Source organism: Moschus berezovskii, chromosome 8, assembly GCF_049115385.1.
Source record: "Moschus berezovskii isolate FMDL1 chromosome 8, NW_MosBer_1.0, whole genome shotgun sequence".
Classification (NCBI taxonomy): Eukaryota; Metazoa; Chordata; class Mammalia; order Artiodactyla; family Moschidae; genus Moschus; species Moschus berezovskii.
This window is the reverse complement of record NC_142467.1, coordinates 100,006,624-100,031,846: the sequence shown is the minus strand read 5'-3', so window position 1 is coordinate 100,031,846 and position 25,223 is coordinate 100,006,624. Positions and strand designations below refer to the sequence as shown.

The 25,223-nt window shown below is 42.3% G+C and overlaps 1 protein-coding gene across 1 annotated transcript in view; it reads right to left on the bottom strand.

Annotated features, from left to right (window-relative positions):
- The window catches only part of MUC16 (mucin 16, cell surface associated), a 122,554-nt gene that overhangs the window by 1,775 nt on the left and 95,556 nt on the right, over nt 1-25,223 (bottom strand). Inside the window, exons 39-52 of the mRNA XM_088839034.1 lie at nt 24,474-24,646; nt 17,476-17,511; nt 16,466-16,528; nt 15,187-15,308; nt 15,018-15,085; nt 14,686-14,858; nt 12,450-12,580; nt 11,659-11,726; nt 10,504-10,652; nt 7,587-7,750; nt 6,591-6,658; nt 4,954-5,120; nt 2,773-2,814; nt 2,464-2,543 (exon numbers count right to left, since the gene is read on the bottom strand). Coding sequence (XP_088695160.1) covers nt 2,464-2,543; nt 2,773-2,814; nt 4,954-5,120; nt 6,591-6,658; nt 7,587-7,750; nt 10,504-10,652; nt 11,659-11,726; nt 12,450-12,580; nt 14,686-14,858; nt 15,018-15,085; nt 15,187-15,308; nt 16,466-16,528; nt 17,476-17,511; nt 24,474-24,646 — 1,504 coding nt within the window. The remainder of the gene's footprint in view (nt 1-2,463; nt 2,544-2,772; nt 2,815-4,953; nt 5,121-6,590; nt 6,659-7,586; nt 7,751-10,503; nt 10,653-11,658; nt 11,727-12,449; nt 12,581-14,685; nt 14,859-15,017; nt 15,086-15,186; nt 15,309-16,465; nt 16,529-17,475; nt 17,512-24,473; nt 24,647-25,223) is intronic.

The following is a 25,223-nucleotide window of genomic DNA, read 5'->3' as shown; positions in this document are numbered from 1 at the left end:
GTAAACTTGGAATCAAATAACAGAAGGAATATGTATTCCAAGTTATATATATATGTTTTAAATTATTGGATCATGGTGGTCTAGCTGCTAAGTCATGTCTGACTCTTGTGACCCCATGGACTGTAGCCTGCTAAACTCCTCTGTCCGTGGTATTCTCCAGGCAAGAGTACTGGAGTGGGTTGCCATTTCCTTCTCCAGGGGATCTTCCTGACCCGAAGTTTGCCTCGGTCTCCTGAATTGCAGGCAGATTCTTTACTGACTGAGCTACAAGGGAAGCCCCTATTGGACCATAATTGTTAACAAATACTGGTTGTCTATATCAGTCAGTTTTAGTAATATTAATACTGTCTTTAAAATTTTCCTTTACCTTTTTTCATACTCTGATCATTTAGTGATATGTGACAGTACTTTGGACAGGGAGGCCTGGCGTGCTGTGATTCATGGGGTCGCGGAGAGTCGGACACGACTGAGCGACTGAACTGAACTGAACTGAACTGACAGTACTTTAAAAAATTATTTATTTATGGCTGTGCTTGGTCTTTGTTGCTGTGTATGGGATTTCTCTAGTTGTGGTGAGTGGGAGTTAGGGCTGCTCTCTAATTGTAGTGCATGGGCTTCTCATTGTGGGGGCTTCTTGTAGCTCTTGAGCTCTAGAACTCAGACTGAGTAGTCGTGGTACATGGGCTTTGTTGCTCTGTGGTGTGTGGGATCTTCCCTGACTGGGGGTTGGACCCATGTCCCCTGCATTGGCAGATGGAATCTTAACCACTGGACCACCAGAAGTCCTGCAGCATTATTTTTTTAATCAACTCACTTTACTAAAGAAAATAAAAATGCTAAATATTTTAGCTTTTGAACAAAATCATGTAAGCTTTTACATTATTAGGAAAATTGTATTATTCAATATTTTCTATTATTGTAAAAATTATACCGACTTCCGTTTCTAGTAATACATCACTGAGTAATTTGGACTAAATTTATTATAAAGATAGCTAGAAAACTTAGACAGAATGAAAAAATGCCTATTTGAAAACTTTGGAGAACAAATAATGTTACTAGACTGGGATATATAAGATGATGGAGGTCCTGAGAAGGATCCTATTCTTAGGTAAACTGTATACATTTAAAGTGAATGATTTGATGTTTGGATTATAAACTTATTGAACCATCCCTGTAATCAAAATAAGGAATGCTCATTATTCCTCCAGTTTCCCTCATGTTCTTTTGTAATTCTTTCTCCCCTGCTGTTTACAAACACATTATTCCCAGACAACCACTGGTCTGATTTCTATCTTCAGAGATTAATAAGTATTTTCCAGAGTTTGTTTATAAATGGAATCTGACAATAAGTATTCTTTTTCCTCTAACTTCTTTCATTCAGGATATTCAAATTCAAATTATTTTGAGATTTATCATTGTATATGTTAATAATCCAGTATTATTGCTAAACAGTATTGAATTGTGAGAATATACCACACTTTGTTTACCCATTCACCTGTTGATGGACTTCTTGGTTTGTTTTTTAGTTTTTGGCTAGTGCAAGTATTATTATGAACATTTGTGTACAAGTCTTTGTATAGATATGTGTTTTAATTTCTCTTAGACAAATTCCTAGGAGGGAATGGTTGCACAGATATATATAACTTTGAAAATTTATTTTTAATTGAAGTATAGTTGATTTACAATGTTGTGTTTGTTTCTGCTGTACAGCAAAGTGACTTAGTTATATACATATATATGTATAGTTTAAAAATATTCTTTTCTATATTATGGTTTATCCCAGGATACTGGATACAGTTCCTGTGTTAAACAGTAAGATTTTGTTGTTTATCCATTCTATATGTAATACTGTGTGACTACTAACCCCAATGTGACATTTACTTATTTTTACTGTAATTGCTCTACAGTGTTATGTTAGTTTTAGGCATGCAGCAAAGTGAGTCAACTATATATATACATATATCCACTCCTTTTTAGATTTCCTTCCCATTTAGTGGAGAAGGGAATGGCAGTCCACTCCAGTATTCTTGCCTGGAGAATTCCATGGACAGAGGAGCTTGGCGGGGCTACAGTCCATGGGGTCATAAAGAGTGGGACATGACTGAAGCGACAAACACTTTCACTTTCCCATTTAGGTCACCACAGAGCACCCAGTGTAACTTTTAAAGATGCATCCAAGCTATTTTTCACCAGCACTATAGGAGAGTTCCAGTTGCTTCATATCTTCACCAACACTTGTTCTCGTCATTTTGATTTTAACCCTTCTCGTGCATAGTGGTGTCTCATTATAACTTGCATTTACATTTCCCCAGTGACAAACGTTGTTAAGAAAAGGAAAAGGCAAACCCCTTACAGACTAGGAGAAAATATCTGCAAAACACATCCCCAGCAGAGGACACGTCCTTATAATATATAAAAAGCTCTTACAACCTGATAGTAAGATGACAACACCTCCTTGCTTACCAAGAAAAAAATGATCAGGCCCATGATGAGCACCAGGAGTCCTGCCAGGCAGATGAGGATGATGGCCCAGAAGGGGAGGTCTGGGGAGACAAGTCCTGGTGTGAGACACCATCTATCATTCTGCCAGGGCCCCTGCTTCTGCCTCCCGCTTCCCCCCACCACTGACCCCAACTGTGCCTCAGAAATCCCAGTCTTGGGTTGATCAACTTTCATCATCATCCAATACCCTGGGTATGTGGTTCTTTTCAATGAGGCAAAGAACCAGAATATTCCCTCTCCACCCTGGGCTACAGCATCTTTGAGGCTTACCAGAATTTTCAGTCACGACATCGTTTCTGTTGGGAGAATACCCTGAAAGTGGATGAAATGGAGAACACATGTGAGTGTGTTTTACTTTTTTAAATAAAACTTTTCAAATATACACAAATAGAACCACATCATAAACATCCATCATCTAGAAGTAAAAATATTTATTTGATCCAGTTAAAACAATATTATTTGTTGTTTAGTCACTAAGTCGTGTCTGACTCTTTGTGACCCGATGGACTGTAGCCCACCAGGCTCCTATGGACAGAGAAGCTTGGTGGGCTACAGTCCGTGGGATTTTCTAGGCAAGAATACTGGAGTGGGTTGCCATTTCCTTCTCCAGGGGATCTTCCCCACCCAGGGATTGAACCTGAGTCTCTTCCATTGGCAGACAGATTCTTTACCACTAAGCTACCAAGAAAGCCACAAACAATATCATACCTAGCATATAACTACTTGGCTTCCCAGGTGACGCTAGTGTAAAGAACCTTCCTGCCAATGCAGGAGATGGAAGTGATGGGGGTTTGATTCCTGGGTCAGGAAGATCCCCTGGAGAGAGGTACGACCATCCACTCCAGTATTCTTGCCTGGAGAATCCCACTGACAGAGGAACCTGGAGGGCTATAATCCACAGAGTCGCAGAGTCTGACATGACTGAAATGACTTAATATGCACACACGTATGTATTAACACTTGCCACACTTGTTTCATACCATAATTCCATTGAAATATTAAAGCCATGTAGACATAATAATGTTTCACCCCATTTTAGTTTGCATCACTGGAAAGTGAGGATACTTTACTACATAATAACAAAGCCACAATCACACTACAAGAGTGTGATATTTCAAATCATACCTCTGGGAATGGACGGATGACTGGTGATGGACTGAACTGTCTTATGCTAGTGGAGGGGAGAATGGGTCATAGGAGTTGACAAGACCATGGGATCTCTCTAAATTTATAAATTCCTACTCAAAAGCCCTCTGCCTATGAACACATTCACTCCCTTTTCCCTTTACTGAGTTTTTTTAATACTTATTTTCCAGGATTCACCTAGACTGTAATTTCTTCCAGGAAGCCTTCTGATTACCACTCCTAAGTGTGGATTGGTTCATATCAAATAATTCATTGTTTTCAGAGCCTATTCTTGTTATTTCCAACTGCAACATAAACTATATGAGAACTGATTAGCACTGACTGGCAGAGAGTTGTAGGCCCTCCTTGCTTGTACAACCTCTCCCTAGCCAAAATCTTTTTTCTTTTTAATTTTATTTATTTCTGATTTTAATTGAAGTATTCTTTTTTTTTTATTGGAGTAAAATTGCTTTATAATGTTGTATTAGTTTCTGCCTTACAACGAAATGAATCAACCATAAATATATGTATATGGCCTCCTCCCTCTTGTCCCATCTCTCCTCCCCAGGCAAATTCTTAAGATGTGCTGTGTGATATAAGCAGCAACAAGTGCCTTTTTAAAATTAATTTTAATGAAGTAAAGTTTAAAAAAATCTGGTACTCTGTACTATTAAAATTCAGTAACCATAAAAGCCAGTCACAATAAGTGAAAGTGAAAGTCGCTCAGTCGTGTCTGACTCTTTGTGACTCCATGGAATTCTCCAGGCCAGAATATGGGAGTGGGTAACATTTTCCTTCTCCAAGGGATCTTCCCAACCCAGGGATTGACCCAGGTCTCCTACATTGCAGGTGGATTCTTTACCAGCTGAGCCACCAGGGAAGTTCAACAATACTGGAGTGGGTAGTCTACCCTACCCCTTCTCCAGCAGATCTTCCTGACCCGGGAATCAAACCAGGGTCTTCTGCGTTACAGGCAGATTCTTTACCAACTGAGCTATCAGGGAAGTCCTCAGTCACAATAACCACACTTATACTCAGGAGTCTCATGTGATGTATGCTCTGGGCAGCACAGATATAGGACTTTCCATCATTAAGAAACTTCTACTGCATTATGCTGTCTAGGAGAGATGGCAAGTGTCTCCTGTGTCCCACTGTGTATTGTTTCTTCTCCCTCAGTGATAGGTAAAGTCTGGGAGACTGTGCCACCTCTGCCAGCCTGGGACAGTTCAATGCTGACTCATCCTCTGGTCTCCAGACTCCCAGGAAAGCCCCCGTGTGAGGAAGTTGGAAGCCCTCATTCCTGCCCCAATGATCAGGGAGTCTTACCATCCACAAGGAGACTGTTCCTGTCCAGGGTGAAATTCTGCAGCTGAGTCCCATTCTTGGTCAGACGTAGGAATTCCTCATAGATGACAACTTGGTACGGACTCCGAGTCAAATGTGAGAAGTTACACTGAGCGTTTACCCCAGTGTGGTTGCTTGGAGGGACAGACCTGGAAGGATACCAGGGATGAACAAAGTATCTGGAGTTCTACCCCAATTCTAGGTTCTCTGCTGGTCCTGTCCAGAAGAACTTTCTGCAATGATGTAAACATACTGGATACTGCAGTATCCAGTGCAGTCATTATTTGCCCCTTGTTACCGAGCACTTAAAATATGGCTAGTGTGGGATTTCCCTGGTGGTCCAGTGGCTAAGACTCTGTGCTCCCAATGCAAGGGACCTGAGTTAAATCCCAGGTCAGGGAATCAGATCCCATATGCCACAACTCAGAGTCTGTATGCCACAACTAAAACAGATTCCTCATGCTGCAATTAAGACATGGCAGTGGCTCAGACGGTAAAGAATCTGCCTGCAATGTGGGAGACCCAGGTTCAATCCTTGGGTCGGGAAGATCCCCTGGAGAAGGGAATGGCAACCCACTCCAGTATTCTAGGCTGGAGAATTCCATGGACAGTCAAATAGTAAATATTAAAAAAAAAAAAAGGGTTAATCTGCACATTATGAAAGCAAACCAGAGAGAAATAAATCAAATTTGCCTCAAAAGAAAAAAAATGACTAGTGTTAAGTGCGAAACTGAATGTCTCATTTTATTTATTGGATTAATTTATAAATAAATAAGCACAAGGAGAATATTTTGAAATGCTGGAGTAAGGACTCCCGAAAATCTGTAAAAACAATGAGAACACTGGTAAACAAGGCCAAAATCAACGTTTTCAGAAGTCTAGAAATGAACCGAAGGCTGGCAACAAGCCAAGCAGCAGAAAAAATGTTTTTATCTTGGTAAATGGAGTCAATGTTATGGCATTATGGCTTGCACAGTTCTCATTCCACTCTCACAAAGGACTCAATAACTGTGAAAACCGTAAGGTTAGAACCAGTTAACTCATTAGCATGGGTCCTCCTCATTCTTCCCTCACACCCATCCCCTAGCAAACAATTTCCTTTCTCCCTCTGGGGATTTACTCTTCTGGACAACAGGCATTCCATTTATGTGAAATGTATGTAAATAGAATCACATACTGTGTGGTCTTTTGTGACTCATCTCTTTCATTAGAATAGTGTTCTTAAGAGGGAGGTGATAGAGGTATAATTATGACTGATTTGCATTGTTATACAGCAGAAAACTGAAAGCATTAGTTGCTCAGTCATGTCCAACTCTTTGCCACACCACAGACTGAGGCTCACCACGCTCCTCTGCCCATGGGATTTCCTAGGCAAGAATACTGGAGTGGGTTGCCATTTCCTCCTCCAGAGATCGAACGGGTGTCTCCTACAGTTCCTGCATTGGTAGACAGATTCTTGACCACTGAGCCACCAGGGAAGCCCCAGTGGTTAGGTAACAGTTCTATATTCCTAGGGCTCTCTTCCATAACAGCTAGGAACTGAAAGACTACAGCAGTGGGGACACTTTTAAAGGACCATACAAGTCTCCAAAGTGATCAGGTCCTGAGCTGGAACTCACCTGAATGCTGAAACTTCACAGTCAGAAAAACTAGTCTTGATGCTGCTGTTTCGGAAGAGTTGGTTGAGCTGAAAGATAGGGCAACATTTCCTCAGTCAGAATCCATGACTCTGTGGCACTGGAGAATGCCAATTAGCCAATGAGTAAACTGCCCCATTTATTTATTTTTCTGTCGGTCAAATGATAAAGAATGCCCACTCCCATTGCAGAGGGCATGGGTTCAATACTTGGTCAGGGAGCAAAGATCCTGCATGCTGCACAGTGCAACCAAGAAAACAAAAAAGAAAAGAAAAACCAGCCCAGGTATGTACACCAAAGCATGTCCTGTTCTAGGACTTGGGCTAGTAACTGAACCTTTCCATGGCTGTCTCTTCATTTGTAAAATGCAAATAAGAACCTGTCTTTATGAACTATTAAAAACAGAAGTCACCTTCTGGATAACCAAAAAGGATCTACTGCATAGCACAGGGAACTAGACATAGTATTTTATAATAACCTACAATTGAAGATAATCTGAAGAAGGATATATATAAATATATATATATATGAATTAATTATATTCTGTACATCTGGAACTAACCCAATATTGTAAATAAACTATACTTCAATTTAAAAAAATGTCCAGGGTACTTCCCCTGGTGGTCCAGTGGTTAAGAATTGCCTTTCAATGCAGGGGATACAGTTTTGATCCCTGGATGGGGAACTAAGATCCCATAGGCTGCAGGGCAACAAAGCCCACCAGCTGCAACCACTGAGCCCACGCACTCTGGAGCCCGTGTGCCACAACTACAGATGTCTGTGTGGTGCAACGAAGACCTAGCACCACCAAAATAAAATAATATACAATAAATAAAATTAAAAAATGTCCAGATGCTAAACTGAAAAAAAGAAAAAGGTAAATGTGCACACTAAAAAAAAAGGTCACCCTCTGACTCCTCAGTGTCCATAGGTCAGTCTCTGCAGAGGAACAGAGTGGGCACAGAAACCCATTCTTACCGCATCCTCAATATTTCTCTTGTTTCTCTGGTATTTGGGAGTGTCTGGGTGCTTCATGTCCTGAGAATAGAATAGGTTGGTGACAGTGAAATTTAGCTGGACTTTCTGAAAACTGGGACTGATCGTTGGTTGGTCTGTTGGTAGGTGAACTGACAGCTCCGCTTCTAGAATAAAAGGAAAGTGAAAGTTCCCATCAGGGGAAGTTTTCAACAAAGAAGTCATTAGAGTCAGTCTACTTATTCCTGACACTGTGGACTGAGCTGGGTTTTTAAAAGTGGATTACAGGGACTTCTCTGGTCCCCCAGTGATTAAAGATCTGCCTTGCAATGCAGGGGATGGGGATTTGATGCCTGGTCTGGGAACTAAGATCTCACATACTGTGGGACAACTAAGCCCACGTGATGCAAAAGAGAAGCCAGTATGCTGCAACTAGAGAAAGCCTGTGTGTGCAATGAAGAAGACCCAGGGCAGCCACCCCCCACCAAAAAAAAGTAGGCTACAATCAAAAAGAATGAAATAATACAATTTGCAGCAACATAGATGGACATAGAGATTATCATACTAAGTGAAGTAAGTCAGAAAAAGAAAGACAAATGCCTATGACATTACTTACATGTGGAATCTAAAATATGATATAAATCAACATATCTATTAAACAAAACCAGACTCACAGACATAGAAAACAGACTAGTAGCTGCCAAGGGGGAAGGAGATAGAGGAAGGAGGGAATGGGAGTTTGGGATTAGCAGAGGCAAGCTATTATATATAAAATGGATAAACCACAAGGTCCTACTGTATAACACAGGGAACTATTAATATATTCAATTGTCTGTGACAGACTCTAATGGAAAAGAATATGAAAAAGAAAAGTACATATGTGTGTATGTTCTTTTTGTTTAATCGCTATGTCATGTCCGATTCTTTTGCGACACCATGGACTGCAGCCTTCCAGGCTCCTCTGTTCATGGGATATCCCAGGCAGGAATACTGGAGTGGGTTTTCATTTCCTTTTCCAGGGGATCTTCCCAACCTAGGGATCAAACCCATGTCTCCTGCATTGGCAGGCAGATTCTTTACCACTGAGCCACCTGGAAAGCCCATATACATGTATAACTGAATCGTTTTACTGTATTGAAGAGGGTATCATAACATTGTAAATCAACCGCACTTCAAGGAAATTTTTTAAAAAATTGGCTACTGAAGACCATCTGACCACCTTGAATCCATTCATCTGTCTGCCTGTCCAGCTGTCCACTAAGCATTGTGAGAGTTCACTAGGTTGTGGGGAAGAGGAGATTGGATTTCTCTGGGGCAGTTGGCAAGTGCTGACCATTCCAGTGGGCATCCGTCATCTTTGCTGATCTAGGTCCCTATTTTGTCTTTCTCCCCCTTCCCAATCATTGTCCTGCTAGAGGACAGTCATCAGAGGATGAGCTTTCTAAAGCTGAGCTCTGAGTGTGCCATGCTCCTCCCCAAACCATTCCAGTGCCCAGGAAAGTCTCTGCCCACAGCTTTAGCCACAGCTGTCACCCATCTTATGTCAGGGTGTATGCTCCAGCCACACCAAACTCCTTATAGCCTCCTTCAACAACATGCTCTATCTTCTAGGCTACAGACACATGTGGCTCAACTCCCCATCTCTTCCCTTCAGCTAAGTCCTATTCTCCTTCAGATTTGTTTCTTTATCACTTCCTCCAGAAAACTTTCCAAGAGAGAGTGCAGTAATCCCTCTTTGGAATTCCCACAGACTTTCGGAATTCCTCTGTCATAGCAGCAACCACAATGTATCATCAGTGCCTATTTATTTTCATGGCATATACATTTAATGAATAAATAAATGAATCAACCAATGTATGACTCATAACTGCAGCCTAAGAAGGAAACCCAGGATCCTTCCCATTCTGGGTTAGAAAAACTGACATGTAAAATAACCATTCTGTTGGTTTCAATCGCTGGATTTTCTCTTCCTGTCTCCTGTTGGATGACATTGCCATCAATCATCAGCATGGGCTTCCAGAAAGCCTCTCCTCTTTTCCTCTGCAGCCCCTATCCATGTTGTTCATCCAGAAGCCCTATCCTTTTTCATAAAATCATCTTCTGGACTTCCCTCATGGTCCAGTGGTTAAGATTCTGCCTGGCAATGCAGGAAGGCCCTGGTCTGGGAAGATCCCACATGCCGTGGGGCAACTAAGCCCACACACACATCACAACTAGCCCATGCTCTGGAGCCTGACAGCTACAACTACTGAAGTCCAAGTGCCTAGAGCACGTGCTTCACAACAAGAGAAGCCACCACAATGAGGAGCCTGCACATTGCCACTAGAGAGTAGCCCCCGCTCGCTGCAACTAGAGAAAGCCCACTTAGCAATGAAGACCCAGAACAGCCAAAAATAAATAAAAATTTTAAAAAGACTGAGAATATACAGTAGTCATGTACGGATGGAAGAATTGGACCATAAATAAGGCTGAGCACCAAAGAATTGATGCTTTCGAACTGTGGTGCTGGAAAAGACTCTTGAGAGTCCCCTGGACAGCAAGGAGATCAAACCAGTCAACCCTAAAGGAAATCAACCCTGAATATTCATTGGAAGAACTGATGCTGAAGCTGAAGCTATAATACTTCGGCCACCTGATGCGAAGAGCCGACTCATTGGAAGAGACCCTGATGCTGGGAAAGATTGAGGGCAGGAGGATAAGAGGGCAACAGAGGATGAGATGGTTGGATGGCATCACTGACTCAATGGACATGAGTTTGAGTAAACTCCGGGAGATAGTAAAGGATAGGGAAGCCTGGCATGCTGTCGTTTATGGGGTCATAAAGAGTCAGTTGGACATGACTTAGCGACTGAACAATAACAAAAGAATTTTTAAAAACACATTTTACAGCCACCAACATATACCCCACTCTATGTCCCACCTGTCACATGCACATCTGTCAGCTGGTAGGTGGCACCCAGCCAGTGGGATGAGGCATTCAGGGTCTTGTCTAGAAATACTTGCTTCACCATGTTGGAGTCCACTCTGGAGGAGAACTGGGCCTTGATGGTGACCGATATGGGATCCGACCTGGGAACAGAGACCATGGAATCTCAGCCAGCACCCAACACCAGCAGTGTGTCCTGAGTTCCTGCTTTGTAGAGTCAAAGACCTAAGGGTAAGCACCGCAGAATCTGACTGCCTTCTTGCTCCAGGCAAGAGAAGAGATCCTGACCAAAAAGGGAAAAGCTTCTAGGAGTTAGGAAGAGAAGCAATAACACTAACAATAATGAATGTCTATTGTGGACCTCTAAGAAGTGACTTCCACACTCCTTCCCTATCACTCTGGTAGAAGCTATAATTACAATCTGTTGTTTAATCACTAAGTCCTGTCCAACTCTTCATGACCCCATGGACTGCAGCCCAATAGGCTCCTTTGTGGGATATTCCAGGCAAGAATACTGGAGTGGGTTGCCATTTCCTTCTCCAGGGGCTCTTCCTGACCCAGAGCCCCTGTCTCCTGCATTGGCAGATGGATTCTTTACCCTGAGCCACCAGGGAAACCTATTTTTATAATTATCCCCGTGTTAAAGGCAAAGGAACTGAAATTACTAACATTCAAAGTCAGCAGCATGTCCCACGATCCTCCCTCTCTCTAGTATAGATGTTCTAGGCCTCTACTCATTCTTCAGAGATGTGGATTCAAACCCAACTTCTGTGCCTCAGTTTTCCCATGTGAACATGGGGGATGCACGTATTGCATCTCTCACGCGAGAATGTTATGAAAATGAAATGAGATGATCATGCATGAAAGTACTCAACAGGAAGCCTGGCCATGGTAAATATTATTAGGTTACTATTAGCGGAAAGTTGTATTTCCCAAGAAGGAGGTGGGTGCAGGGAGATGGTGAATCCATGAGGGTAACCCTTTTCCTGTACCCCAAAGACCTATGGAAGGAGATGGTAAGATTAGCTGTCAGGGATGTGGGGAAGAATGGGCACCATGTCAATGACTTCCAGTCCAAGGAATGTGCCAGCCAGTGTTCAGAGCCTTGAGCTGCCATCTCAGCCAATGCTTCCAGTCGCCTCAACTTACGTCAAGTTGGTGACCAGGCAGTAGAGGAATACGTCTTGTAGTTGGCTGTTTCTGTAGACTTTGGTGACCTAGAATAAAGGGGAGGGAGGCTGGGTGAGATGGAGGTCTTCTGGGGCTGGAGGGGGCCACTGGAGCCAGAGAGGAACAAACATAAGTCTTGAAGCAAGGGAGACGAGAGTTCTGATCCTGGGTCTGCCCTTAACTCCACTGTGTGCCCTTAGGCACAATGTTCCCTTTTCTGAGCCTCAATTTTCCCATCTGAAAAGTGGGGAGGCAGCTAGGGTACAAACTCTGGAATCTGAAATAACCTAAAACATGTAGGTAAAGGGAAGAGTTGAAACAATCACTTAATAGATGCAGGGCAGGACTCCTCTGGTGGTACAGTGGATAAGAATTCACCTGCTAATGCAAGGGATATGGATTCGATCCCCGGTTAGGGAAGATTCCACATGCTGCAGAGCAGCTAAGACTATGCCACAACTACTGAACCCGTGCTCTGGAGCCCAGGAGCCACAGCTACTGAAGCCGGTACACTGACAGACTGTGCTCCACAACAAGAGAAGCCACCGCAATGAAAAGCCCGTGCACCACGACAAGGAGTAACTCCCGCTTGCCACAACTAGAGAAAGCCCGAGTGCAGCAGTGAAGACCTAGCACAACCAAAAATAAAATATGATAATAATAATAAAAATGGAAGGGGAATAGCTTAGAAAAATATATGCATGTCAGACTGAGGAATGAGAGGGGCACTCAGGGTAAGGAGAGATGGGAGGGGTGAGAAAGACCCCCACCTTGTCATTGATGTCCCACATCAGGGCGATGTTCTCTGATGACGTGGGGTCTGGGTTGCTGAGATTCCAGTTGATGATGTGGAAATTTAGCTGGTATTCCCTCTGGATAGATAAACTCTGGGGTGCATAGCCTGGAGTCACAGAGAGGAAGAAAAGACAGACAAAGACTCAGTTTTTAGCACAGAGACATGGTGGCCCAGGTGACACCCTACCTACCATCATAATCAAAATCAGGTCCATGTGTTGGAGACTTTAGGGGCTCTTGAATGGAAAGTCACCCCGTAGAGGAGGAAAACTGGAATTTTATAAGAAATCTCCAGAACTGAGCTTTTCTGCTTGAGCTTATGCAGTTCCTGCTTCCTGGAATGCTCTTCCACCCTCCTCTTTTCCAGGAAAACTCCTATTCCTACTTCAGGAGCCCATTGAGATGGATCTCAATAAGAGCAAGCACTCATCTGTCTTGTTCTTGTCATGTCCAGTGCCTAGTATAGTTTCAGGCACATAATATCTTCTTCCAGGAAGTACTCCTTGACTTGCCATGCCTCTGCACTCCCATGGCACCCTGTTAATAATAGTGTCTCTGCCTTTTCTGTGTCCCCAAGTGGTATTTTTAAAGTTTATTTTATTGAAGTGTAGTTGATTTACAATATTGTGTTAACTTCTACTGTGCATGCATGCGTGCTCAGTCACCTCAGTTGTGTCTGACTTTTTGCAACCCTGTGAACTGTAGCCCACCAGGCTCCTCTGTCCATGAGATTCTCCAGGCAAGAATACCGGGTTGCCATGCCCTCCTCCAGAGGATCTTCCTGACCCAGGGATCGAACCCAGGCCTCCCACATTGCAGACAAATTCTTTACTTCTGAGCCACCAGGGAAGCCCAATTTCTACTGTACAGTACAGTAATTCAGTTATATATATATCTTTCATATTCTTTTCCATTATGGTTTATCCCAGGATATTGAATATAGTTCCCTGTGGTATATACTAGGACCTTGTTGTTCACCCATTCTATGTACGATAGTTTGCATCTACTAACCAAACTCCCACTGGATCTCTCCCCCATTCTCCTCCCACTTGGCAACCACAAGTCTGTTCTCTGTGAGTCTGTTTCTGTTTCATAGATAGTTTCATTTGTGTACTATTTTAGATTTCACATATAAGTTATATCACATGGTATTTGCCTTTGTCTTCTGACTTACTTTACTTGTGTCCCTAAGTAATCTTTAATTCCCTTGATTATGACTTTTTCAGGAATAGAACTTGTGTATTCTATCTCCATGCCAAGAAAATGGCTTGGTACAGAATAGTCATGCATATGAGTTTGTTGAATGAATGAATGTGAATTGCAATGGATCCCCAAATATTAGGGCTGAGATACTCAACTTTCATTTGTTCACTCATTCGTTGGGTATTACAATGTACCAACATATTAAGAACAGGATCCAGTGCCATGTTAAACAAACACTAATTCTGTAGAGTTGGACCATTAAATAATTGCTGTGAAGTGTAATAATTGTTGGGCTTCCCAGGTGGTGCTAGTCAAAGAACCCGCCTGCCAATGCATAAGAGTGCCCTGGGTTCAATCCCTGAGACGGGAAGATCTGCTGGAGGAGGGCACTCCAGTATTCTTGCCAGGAGAATCCCATGGACGGAGGAGCCTGGCAGGCTACAGTCCATGGGGTCACAAAGAGCTGGACATGACTGAATCAACTGAGCACGCACGCATGTGATAAGTGTTGGCCTGGTGCTCAGCTAGGAACAATGGGACCATGTTCAGCGGGGTTTCTCATCCTCAGAACTACTGAAATTTGAGGCTATAAATTCTTGGTGGTGAGGGTCTCCTGTGCATTGAAAGATATTGGTTACATTCTTGGCCTTTATCCACTAGATGCCAGGAGCTGCTGTGATAATCAAAAATGTTTCCAGACACTGCTAAGTATCTCTCAGTGGGGCAGAAATCACCCCCAGGTAAGAACCACTGCCATGGAAGAACCTTGCATTGAACTTCAGTCCCAAGAGATCCCATGTGTTACACATTTTGGTTTTGAATGAAAATTCATTGACATTCATTTGGTCAAAGAGTTTCTTGCTATTTTCCTGAACTGACAAGAAAGACCAATCCCATGGAGGTTTGGAAAGTGTTCCCCAAATAGAACTTGGGCTGACTTGTTCAAGAGGAAATAGAACAGGGACAAGTAGTGATCATTGTTAATCCAAGTTTAGCATAAACACTCACCATTGATGAAGAGGCTGTCCTTGACCAGAGTATAGAAGCCCAGCTGGGTGACACCATGGGTCAGTTGGCTCAGCTCCCAGTAAAGCTTCTCTACGTCCAGCCTGTGGCCCATGGGGTCAGGGTGGTAGGTGCAGACAACATCCACACTGGTGGTTGCACCAGCCTTCTCAGATCTAGGGAGAGAGAGGTGGGAACTCAAGAGAGAGGTCTTGAAACCTCCTGATGTGGGGCCAAGAAGAGGGAGAAGCAAATGAGAGGTCAGTGGGAAGACTGAGAAAGGGGTGGACCCCAAAAGTGGTCTTTACTGGCAAATATTCAGGAAAAGGTCTTACTTGAGGGAGATCAGTCTGCAACCTGAGTAGAAGGGGCCCAGGCTGCTCTTCTGGAACAAGGATCCGAGCTGGGGAGGTAGGAGAAAGATGATGAGCAGAAAGGACAGGCACTGGGGCAGAGGATACATGGGAGTGATCCCACCAGTGGTTTCTGGGACCAGCACCTCACCAGGCGGTGCAGGATCATCTTGGTGGAGTTGAACATGGCGGCGCCATCGCTCATGTCTGATGAGTATGGAAGGTTGGAGATGGTGAAGTTAAGTGTGAGGGTCTTCAGGTTGTATCCCATAGCTGCAATAAGACAGTGGGATAGATGGTTATCACTGAGAGCTGGCCTGGAACCACATCAGAGTTCCATATTCATTGTAATTGGTTGTCCTCCAGTAGCACTGTCACCCACCAAGTCAAAACCAGTGATATCTGTTCAGCTCCTCCTCCCTCATCTCCAGTTAATACCAGTTGTACTTGCAGAACAGTTCTTACATACATCCCTGCTCTGCATCCCTGTCACAGCTCAGGTCTTATCTTCTCTGACCTGGTCTGACACCCCAGCAGCCTCACTGGATGCCCTTACTAAAGGATATTCTCTATACCGAACACTAGAAGAAATTTTCTAAAATAAAAACCTTGACTATTGTCACCACTGTTCTAGGACCACTTGTGGCTCCCTATGGCCTTCAGCACTAAGTTCAACTCTTTCGATCTGGCACTCAAAGTCCTTCTTAATCTGGTTCTTGCCAACCTTTTAGCTTAATGTGTCCATTTACTTCATCTACACAAGGATTTCCCTAGTGGCTCGGACAGTAAAGAATCTGCCTGCAATGTAGGAAACCCAGGTTCAGTCCTTGAGACTGGAATAACCCCTGGAGAAGGGACAGCTACCCACTCCAGTATTCTTGCCTGGAGAATTCCATGAACAGAGGAGCCTGGTGGGCTACAGTCCACGGGGTCACAAAGAGTCAGACACGACTGAGCAACTAAGGGATCCATCTACTCCAGGTTAAGCTTTAAACCTCATGCAAACCAAATTCCACTCAGTTCTCCCTATATGCTATGCTGTTTTTGACCACTGACATTTTTGCTCATGGAATTCCACCAGCCAGGAAAACTTCTCATTCCTTATTTGCCTGGATGGCTCTTACTTTTACTTAAAGACTTGGGTCATATGAAAGTTTCTCCAGAAAGTCTTTCCCTTCTAAATGGTGCCAGATGCCTTTCCCCAAGACACAAATTATAATAGTCTGTTAGTCTCACAAGAGTGGGGGCTCCATGAGGGCCAGCATCAGATTGAATTGTTGGCATAATCTTTGATATTATATTATATTGAGATTATATTGCCCTAAAGCCAGAACTGCAGACCCTGGCCTCCCTGCTCCTATGTTACAATTGGCCGGTGGATGTGTGGGGCTGGAGAGCTTCTCTTGGGAAGGAAAAGGGGCCCCCGATACCTGTTGATTCTGGTTGCACAGGTGATGGTGAAGTAGGAAGGAATGTGGTAGCTGGTGCAGGAGCTGTGGAAAGGGGAAGTATTAGGGAGGAACAGAGCCCACCCCCAGACTTGGAGAAGCCCCCCAGGCTCAACTGGGCTGTATAAGTGGTTGTCCAAGGACAACCATTCATAGGTTTACCATTAATGAGTGAGAGCAAAGGAATCATTGCGTAAGTAGAGGGATGAACAAACCTGTGAATGAAATGAACCCAAGAGAGTGGGTAAACAAGAGAGAGACTGAACAAAGAGGACAGACAGATGGAAGGGCAGAAATATGGACAGACAGATGGCATACCTGGATGGATCAGAAGAAGAATGGACAAAAGGAGGGTCAAAGAGAAGGAAGGAAGGATAAACACAAGGAAGAAAAGTTGAGAGATAGATGGAAGTGCAGAAGGAAAGAAGGAAAAACAGGTGTATAGGCAGAAGGATGGTTGGATGGATGAATGGATAGATGGATGGATGGAAGGAAGAAAGGGAGGGAAGGGGGAAGGGAGGAAGAGGTCTGAGAGCAGGTATAACTGGGAGGATGGAAGAAAGGATTGGTGGAAAGATAGGTAAAGTGATCATTACAAGCATGAATGGACAAATATGGCCAAACTGCTGAGTAGCCACTAGAGCTTGCACCTGGACACAATGACCCCTTCTGCCTCTCCTATAAAAGATTTTGTTATCAGGAAGCAGAGACTACAAGGTCATTATATGACCTCAACCCTTATTACTGTAGGGAATGCTCATTCAAATTTCTTTCTCTAACCCAGAAGGGTGTGGAAAATTCGGAAAGCCAATATCATGGCTGTGGGTACCAAAAAGATACCAAGGACTCAACATCCTTTCTCCCACTGACACCTTGTTCACACTCAGGAGATGCAACCTGAGTTTGAGGCAAGCTCCCTTTGTCAGAGAGAAGAAAAGTTAGGCTCAAGACCACTGGAGGCTGAAATGGACAGTGGATGAAAAGATACCTACTTGTAGGAGGCTCATCTGGACCACGTTCATTATAACCTGGAAGCAAAAAAGCCACACATTAAGGGGAGGTGGAGGAACAAGCCCAGATATCCCTGCCTTTGTCCACGTGGGATTCCTTTCTGGATGCCACTCCCTCTGTACCAGGTGAGTGTCTGTGCAGCTTCTAGGATCAGACTCAAATGTCATCTCCACAACTAAGGCTTTCCTGACCTTTGGATTAGAAATTAATTGTGGGACTTCCCTGATGGTCCAGTGGTTAAGACTCCATGCTTCCAATACAGGGGGTGCAGATTTGATTCCTGGTTGGGGAACCAAGATCCCACATACTGCACAGTATGGCCAAAGAGAAAAGAATAAAATGGGCATCATAAAGGACCAGGATGTCTCCCTGCCTACCTGATGGGGCAATGGTGATGAGAAAGTGTGAGTTGTTAAACTCTATTCCCAGGCTGGGGACAGACAAGGGAACCAGAGTATAATTTCAGTCAACTTCATCACAGCTGTGCACTGACCATCAGGGACCCCCTTAAGGGTCACCCTTTCAAATGCTGTTACTTTCTGGATTTGAGGATCATTCCCAGTGTGTCTGAAGCTTGGACCTCCTAGATGTTCAGAGTGCCTGCCTTCCTTCATGGCTAGAGGCCCCATCCAAGAGAGAGGCCCATCCTGGTCAAAAGTGAGGAGTGGGACACAGGAAACTCTACTCAATACTCTGGAATGGTCTATATGGGAAAAGAATTTTTTAAAAAGTAGACATTCAGTTCAGTTTAGTTCAGTCGCTCAGTCGTGTCCGACTCTTTGCGACACCATGAATCACAGCACACCAGGCCTCCCTGTCCATCACCAACTCCCGGAGTTCACTCAAACTCATGGCCATCGAGTCAGTGATGCCATCCAGCCATCTCATTCTCTGTCATCCCCGTCTCCTCCCACCCCCAATCCCTCCTAGCATCAGACTCTTTTCCAGTGAGTCAACTCGTTGCATGACGTGGCCAAAGTATTGGAGTTTCAGTAGACATATGTATATATAAAAAAAATAAGCAAAAATTTTTAATCATTCCAATTGCACATTTAAATAAAATGATGGCAGTTTAAATCACTAAATAAAAGGAAGAAATAAAGGAAGTCAATGACTTAAAAAAATTACACCAAACTGATGTAGAATTTAGTATTATTTTTTAATCTTTTTAAAAATTTTTATTTAATAAATGGTATAAAGCACAATGCCAAAAACATTAACAGTTAAAATTTCACCAAATGAAAAACACTATAGAATACACAGTTGTAAAAAGCCACATTATTTTACAACTGCCTCAAGCTGCAAAAAGAAAAAAAAACCCCAATGCCATACCTAAGTTATCCCTCTCTCAAAATAATACCATTTATGTTATAAACCATGAGCACCCCACCAAAAGACGGGAACTGCTTTTGTTAATTCATATATATATATATATGACTGTATCACTTTGATATACACCTGAAACAAACACAACACTGTAAATAAAATATAGTACAATATAAAATAAAAATAAGTAACAGACCTTTGGGGCTTTATACTGAGTTAGAGTTCCTATCAGATGGATAACAGCACCACAGCTGTACTGAATCCTCATGAAGGAGGCACACGAATGACTGGATTACAAGAGTTACAGGAATGAGAGCTGCTCACTTCCCAGAAACTACAGCTCACAGAAAGCCAACAAAGGCACGAGATACAGACCATTTACTTATGAGTGTGTAAAACTCAAGAAAGTCCACATTATTCCTACAACATGTTGAAAGTGCTTCAGAATTCACACAATACTAATTTTCTTTTGGTTCTGGTTAAATTATATATACCAGTTTATAGCAGATGGTAAAATATGTAACTCTGTTCAAAGTTTTAAAAGTTTACTTAAGAATAGATTCTTGTATTTCTATGCCACCTTTATAGTTCTGGTTTCTCGTTTCTTAATTAGTAAATTCAGCGTGCAGGTTCTATCCCAGGCTAATTTATACACTTCCGGAAGGAACGGCCTCTTAAATCCACAGAGCGTTGAGGTGGGGAGCCCCCAGCCACGTCAGATTCATTTCACATATGATAATATACATGTTTCAATCAATTCTCCCAAATTATCCCACCCTCGCCCTCTCCCACAGAGTCCGAAAGATGCTCCACACATCCGTGTCTCTCCTGCTGTCTCGTATACAGGGTTATCGTTATCCTCTTGCTATATTCCATATATATGTGTTAATATACTGTATTGGTGTTTTTCTTTCTGGCTTACTTCACTCTGTATAATAGGCTCCAGTTTCATCCATCTCATTAGAACTAATTCAAATGTATTCTTTTTAATTGCTGAGTAGTACTCCATTGTGTAAATGTACCACAGCTTTCTTATCCATTCATCTGCAGATGGACATCTAGGTTGATTCCATGTCCTGGCTATAGTAAACAGTGCTGCAATGAACACTGGAGTACATGTGTCTCTTTCAGTTCTGGTTTCCTCGGTGTGTATGCCCAGGAGTGGGATTGCTGGGTCATATGGCAGTTCTATTTCCAGTTTTTTAAGGAATTCCACACTGTTCTCCATAGTGGTTGTACTAGTTTGCATTCCCACCAACAGTATAAGAGGGTTACCTTTTCTCCACATCCTCTCTAGCATTTATTGCTTGTAGACTTTTGGATAGCAGCCATTCTGACTGGTGTGAAATGGTACCTCATTGTGATTTTAATTTGCATTTCTCTGATAATTAGTGATGTTGAGCATCTTTTCATGTGTTTATTAACCATCTGTATGTCTTCTTTGGAGAAATGTCTGTTTAGTTCTTTGGCCCATTTTTTGATTGGGTCGTTTATTTTTCTGGAATTGAACTGCAGTAGTTGCTTGTATATTTTTGAGATTAATCCTTTATCAGTTTCTTCATTTGCTATTATTTTCTCCCATTCTGAAGGCTGTCTTTTCACCTTGCTTATAGTTTCCTTTGCTGTGCAGAAGCTTTTAATTTTAATTAGTTCCCATTTGTTTATTTTTGCTTTTATTTCCAATATTCTGGGAGGTGGGTCATGGAGGATCCTGCTGTGATTTATGTCGGAGAGTGTTTTGCCTATGTTCTCCTCTAGGAGTTTTATAGTTTCTGGTCTTACATTTAGATCTTTAATCCATTTTGAGTTAATTTTTGTGTATGGTGTTAGGGAGTGTTCTAGTTTCATTCTTTTACAAGTGGTTGGCCAGTATTCCCAGCACCACTTGTTAAAGAGATTGTCTTTTCTCCATTGAATATTCTTGCCACCCTTGTCAAAGATAAGGTGTCCATAGGTGCATGGATTTATCTCTGGGCTGTCTATTTTGTTCTATTGATCTATATTTCTGTCTAATGCCAGTACCATACTGTTTTGATGACTGTGGCTTTGTAGTAGAACCTGAAGTCTGGCAGGTTGATTCCCCCAGTTCCATTCTTCTTTCTCAAGATTGCTTTGACTATGCAAGGTTTTTTGTATTTCCATACAAATTGTGAAATTATTTGTTCTAGCTCTGTGAAAAATACCGTTGGTAGCTTGATAGGGATTGCCTTGAACTTATAAATTACTTTGGGTAATATATTCATTTTCACAATATTTATTCTTCCAATCCATGAACATGGTATATTTCTCCATCTATTGGTGTCCTCTCTGATTTCTTTCACCAATGTTTTATCGTTTTCTATATATAGGTCTTTTGTTTCTTTAGGTAGATATATTCCTAAGTATTTTATTTTCATTGCAATGGTGAATGGAATTGTTTCCTTAATTTCTCTTTCGATTTTCTCATTATTAGTGTATAGGAATGCAAGGGATTTCTGTGTGTTGATTTTATATCCTGCAACTTTACTATATTCATTGATTAGCTCTAGTAATTTTCTGGTAGAGTCTCTAGGGTTTTCTGTGTAGAGGATCATGTCATCTGCAAACAGTGAGAGTTTTACTTCTTCTTTTCCAATTTGTATTCCTTTTATGTCTTTTTCTGCTCTGACTGTTGTGGCCAAAACTTCCAAAACTATGTTGAATAGTAGTGGTGAGAGTGGGCACCCTTGTCTTGTTCCTGACTTTAGGAACAAGACAATTTCAATTTTTCACCATTGAGGATAATGTTTGCTGTGGGTTTGTCATATATAGCTTTTATTATGTTGAGGAATGTTCCTTCTATTCCTGCCTTCTGGAGGGTTTTGATCATAAATGGATATTGAATTTTGTCAAAGGCTTTCTCTGCATCTATTGAGATAATCATATGGTTTTTATTTCTCAATTTGTTAATGTGGTGTATTACATTGATTGATTTGAGGATATTGAAGAATCCTTGCATCCCTGGGATAAAGCCCACTTGGTCATGATGTATGATCTTTTTAATGTGTTGTTGGATTCTGATTGCTAGAATTTTGTTAAAGATTTTTGCATCTATGTTCATCAGTGATATTGGCCTGAAGTTCTATTTTTTATGTGGCATCTTTGTCAGGTTTTGGGATTAGGGTGATGGTGGCCTCATAGAATGAGTTAGGAAGTTTACCTTCCTCTGCAATTTTCTGGAAGAGTTTGAGTAGGATAGGTGTTAGCTCTTCTCTAAATTTTTGGTAGAATTCAGCTGTGAAGCCGTCTGGACCTGGGCTTTTGTTTGCTGGAAGATTTCTGTTTACAGTTTCAATTTCCATGCTTGTGATGGGTCTGTTAAGATTTTCTATATCTTCCTGGTTCAGTTTTGGAAAGTTATACTTTTCTAAGAATTTTTCCATTTCATACAAGTTGTCCATTTTATTGGCATATAATTGCTGATAATAGTCTCTTATGATCCTTTGTATTTCTGTGTTGTCGGTTGTGATCTCTCCCTTTTCATTTCTAATTTTATTGATTTGGTTTTTCTCCCCTTGTTTCTTGATGAGTCTGGCTAGTGGTTTGTCAATTTTATTTACCCTCTCAAAGAACCAGCTTTTGGCTTTGTTGATTTTTGCTATGGTCTCTTTTGTTTCTTTTGTATTTATTTCTGCCCTAATTTTTAAGATCTCTTTCCTTCTACTGACCCTAGGGTTCTTCATTTCTTCCTTTTCTAGTTGCTTTAGGTGTAGAGTTAGGTTATTTAGTTGACTTTTTTCTTGTTTCTTGAGGTATGCCTGTATTGCTATGAACCTTCCCCTTAGCACTGCTTTTACAGTGTCCCACATGTTTTGGGTTGTTGTGTTTTCATTTTCATTCATTTCTATGCATATTTTGATTTCTCTTTTGATTTCTTCAATGATTTGTTCGTTATTCAGCAGTGTGTTGTTCAGCCTCCATATGTTGGAATTTTTAATAGTTTTTCTCCTGTAATTGAGATCTAGTCTTACTGCATTGTGGTCAGAAAAGATGCTTGGAATGATTTCAATTTTTTTGAATTTACCAAGGCTAGATTTATGACCCAGGATGTGATCTATCCTGGAGAAGGTTCCGTGTGTACTTGAGAAGAAGGTGAAATTCATTGTTTTGGGGTGAAATGTCCTATAGATATCTATTAGATCTAACTGGTCTATTGTATTGTTTAACTTTTGTGTTTCCTTGTTAATTTTCTGTTTAGTTGATCTATCCATAGGTGTGAGTGAGGTATTAAAGTCTCCCCGCATTTAGTATTAGATGCTGTGTCATTTGTGAGTAGTGATGGTTTTGCTTCTTCCTTGCTGGTTTGTGTGCTGTTTCTTTTTCTTGTCTGATTGCTGTGGCCAGGAATTCCAATGCTATGTTGGGTACAGGTGGTAAGGGTGGGCATCCTTGCCTTGTTTCTGGTATTGAGGGAAGGGCTTTCAGCTCTTCACCATTGAGTGTGATGTTGGCTATGGGTTAGTCAAAGCTGGGTTTGTTGTCTTGGGATGTGTTCCCTCTGTACCACCTTTGATGGAGGCTTCAGTTGTGAATGGGCAGTGAATTTTGTTGAGTGCCTTTTCTGCATCTGTGATCATGAACTGATCATGTGATTTCTATCCTTCCTTTGTTGGTATGTGTTGATTGATTTGTATATGTTGGACCATCTTTGTATTCCTGGAATTGACCTTACTTAAGCATGGCTATGGTTTTTCCCATGGTCATGTATGGATGTGAGAGTTGGACTGTGAAGAAAGCTGATCACCGAAGAATTGATGCTTTTGATCTGTGGTGCTGGAGAAGACTCTTGAGAGTCCCTTCAGGAGATCCAACCAGTCCATTCTAAAGGAGATCAATCCTGGGTGTTCATTGGAAGGACTGATGTTAAAGCTGAAACTCCAATACTTTGGCCACCTCATGCGACGAGTTGACTCAATGGAAAAGAGTCTGATGCTGGGAGGGATTGGGGGTGGGAGGAGACGGGGACGACAGAGAATGAGATGGCTGGATGGCATCACCGACTCGATGGCCATGAGTTTGAGTGTACTCCGGGAGTTGGTGATGGACAGGGAGGCCTGGCATGCTGTGATTCATGGGTTCGCAAAGAGTCAGACAACGACTGAGCAACTGAACTGAACTGAACTGAAGCATGGTGTATTAAAAAAGAAAGTGAGAAGTGGGGAATGGAGACAAATATGAGCTATTCTTTCCCTAAGTCTCCCCTAGAAAAATTTTTTTTTTTGGCCATGCCCTTCAGCATGTGGAATCTTGGTTCCCTGACCAGGGATGGAACCCATGCCCCTGCATTGGAAACATGGAGTCTTAACAACTGGACCACCAGGGAAGTCCCTAGAAAGATTCTTCTATGAGTTAAATGCATAGAATGGAGCACAATGTTGGATCCTGAAAACAGTCTTGTACCCTGACTCTGCCACTCACCCACTTAGGCAAATTACATAATCTTTCAGAACCTTCTTTGTCTATAAAATGGGTTTGATCAAGGACCAGCTTTGCAGGGGGGCTGTGTGAGTTCAGTGTGGAGTCAAGATTTACACCTGAGTATGCCTCAAGGTTTCCCCTAGAGAACTGACTAGCTAATAGAGATTCTTCTGGAGTTAGGGTGTGGATCCAGTGAGGTGGGCTGAGAACCACTCACCATTGAGGTAGAGACTGTCCTTGTCCAGAGAATAGGGACCCAGCCGGGTGATGCCATGGGTCTGTCTGCTCAGCTCATGGAACACCTGCTTGGCCAGCAGACCAGGGCCACTGGGGGACTGCCGATAGGTGCAGAGGATGTTCACACCTGTCTTGGCACCATTCTTCACAGACCTGCAGAAGAAGAGGTTGACCTTTGGGAGATGCAGTCCACTTGGCACTTCTTTACCTGTGGTCACCACATAAACCTCACTTCCTGTGTTCCAGCCTTATTGAACCATTCTTAGTTTCTTCACCTTCTCATACTCCCTCACCCTAGGGTCTTTGCACATGCAGTCACTTCTGCCTGTAAGTTTCTCCCCTTCTTTCTTTACTTATGTAATTTCCTGATCATCCTCAGGTTGCCACTTACATATTTCATCCTCCTCCTCCAAGAAGTCTCCCAGACTGGGTCAGGTTCCATTCAGTTTTCCACAATATCCCATGCTTGTCGAATCACAACCCTGGTTATCTTCTATGTGAGCATATGTTATTTGTCCCTATTCCCTCCAGATGGTAACCTCCATGAAGTCAGGGAATAGGACAAACCCAAGTGAAAACCCAAGTCCTACTGAATGGATTTTAAAATGTGGTTCATCCATACAGTGGGATGTTATTTGGCCTTAAAAAAGAAGGCTGCAGCACAGATGGACCTTGAGAACATTATGTTAAATGAATTAAGCCAGTCACACACACGCAAACATACTGTAGA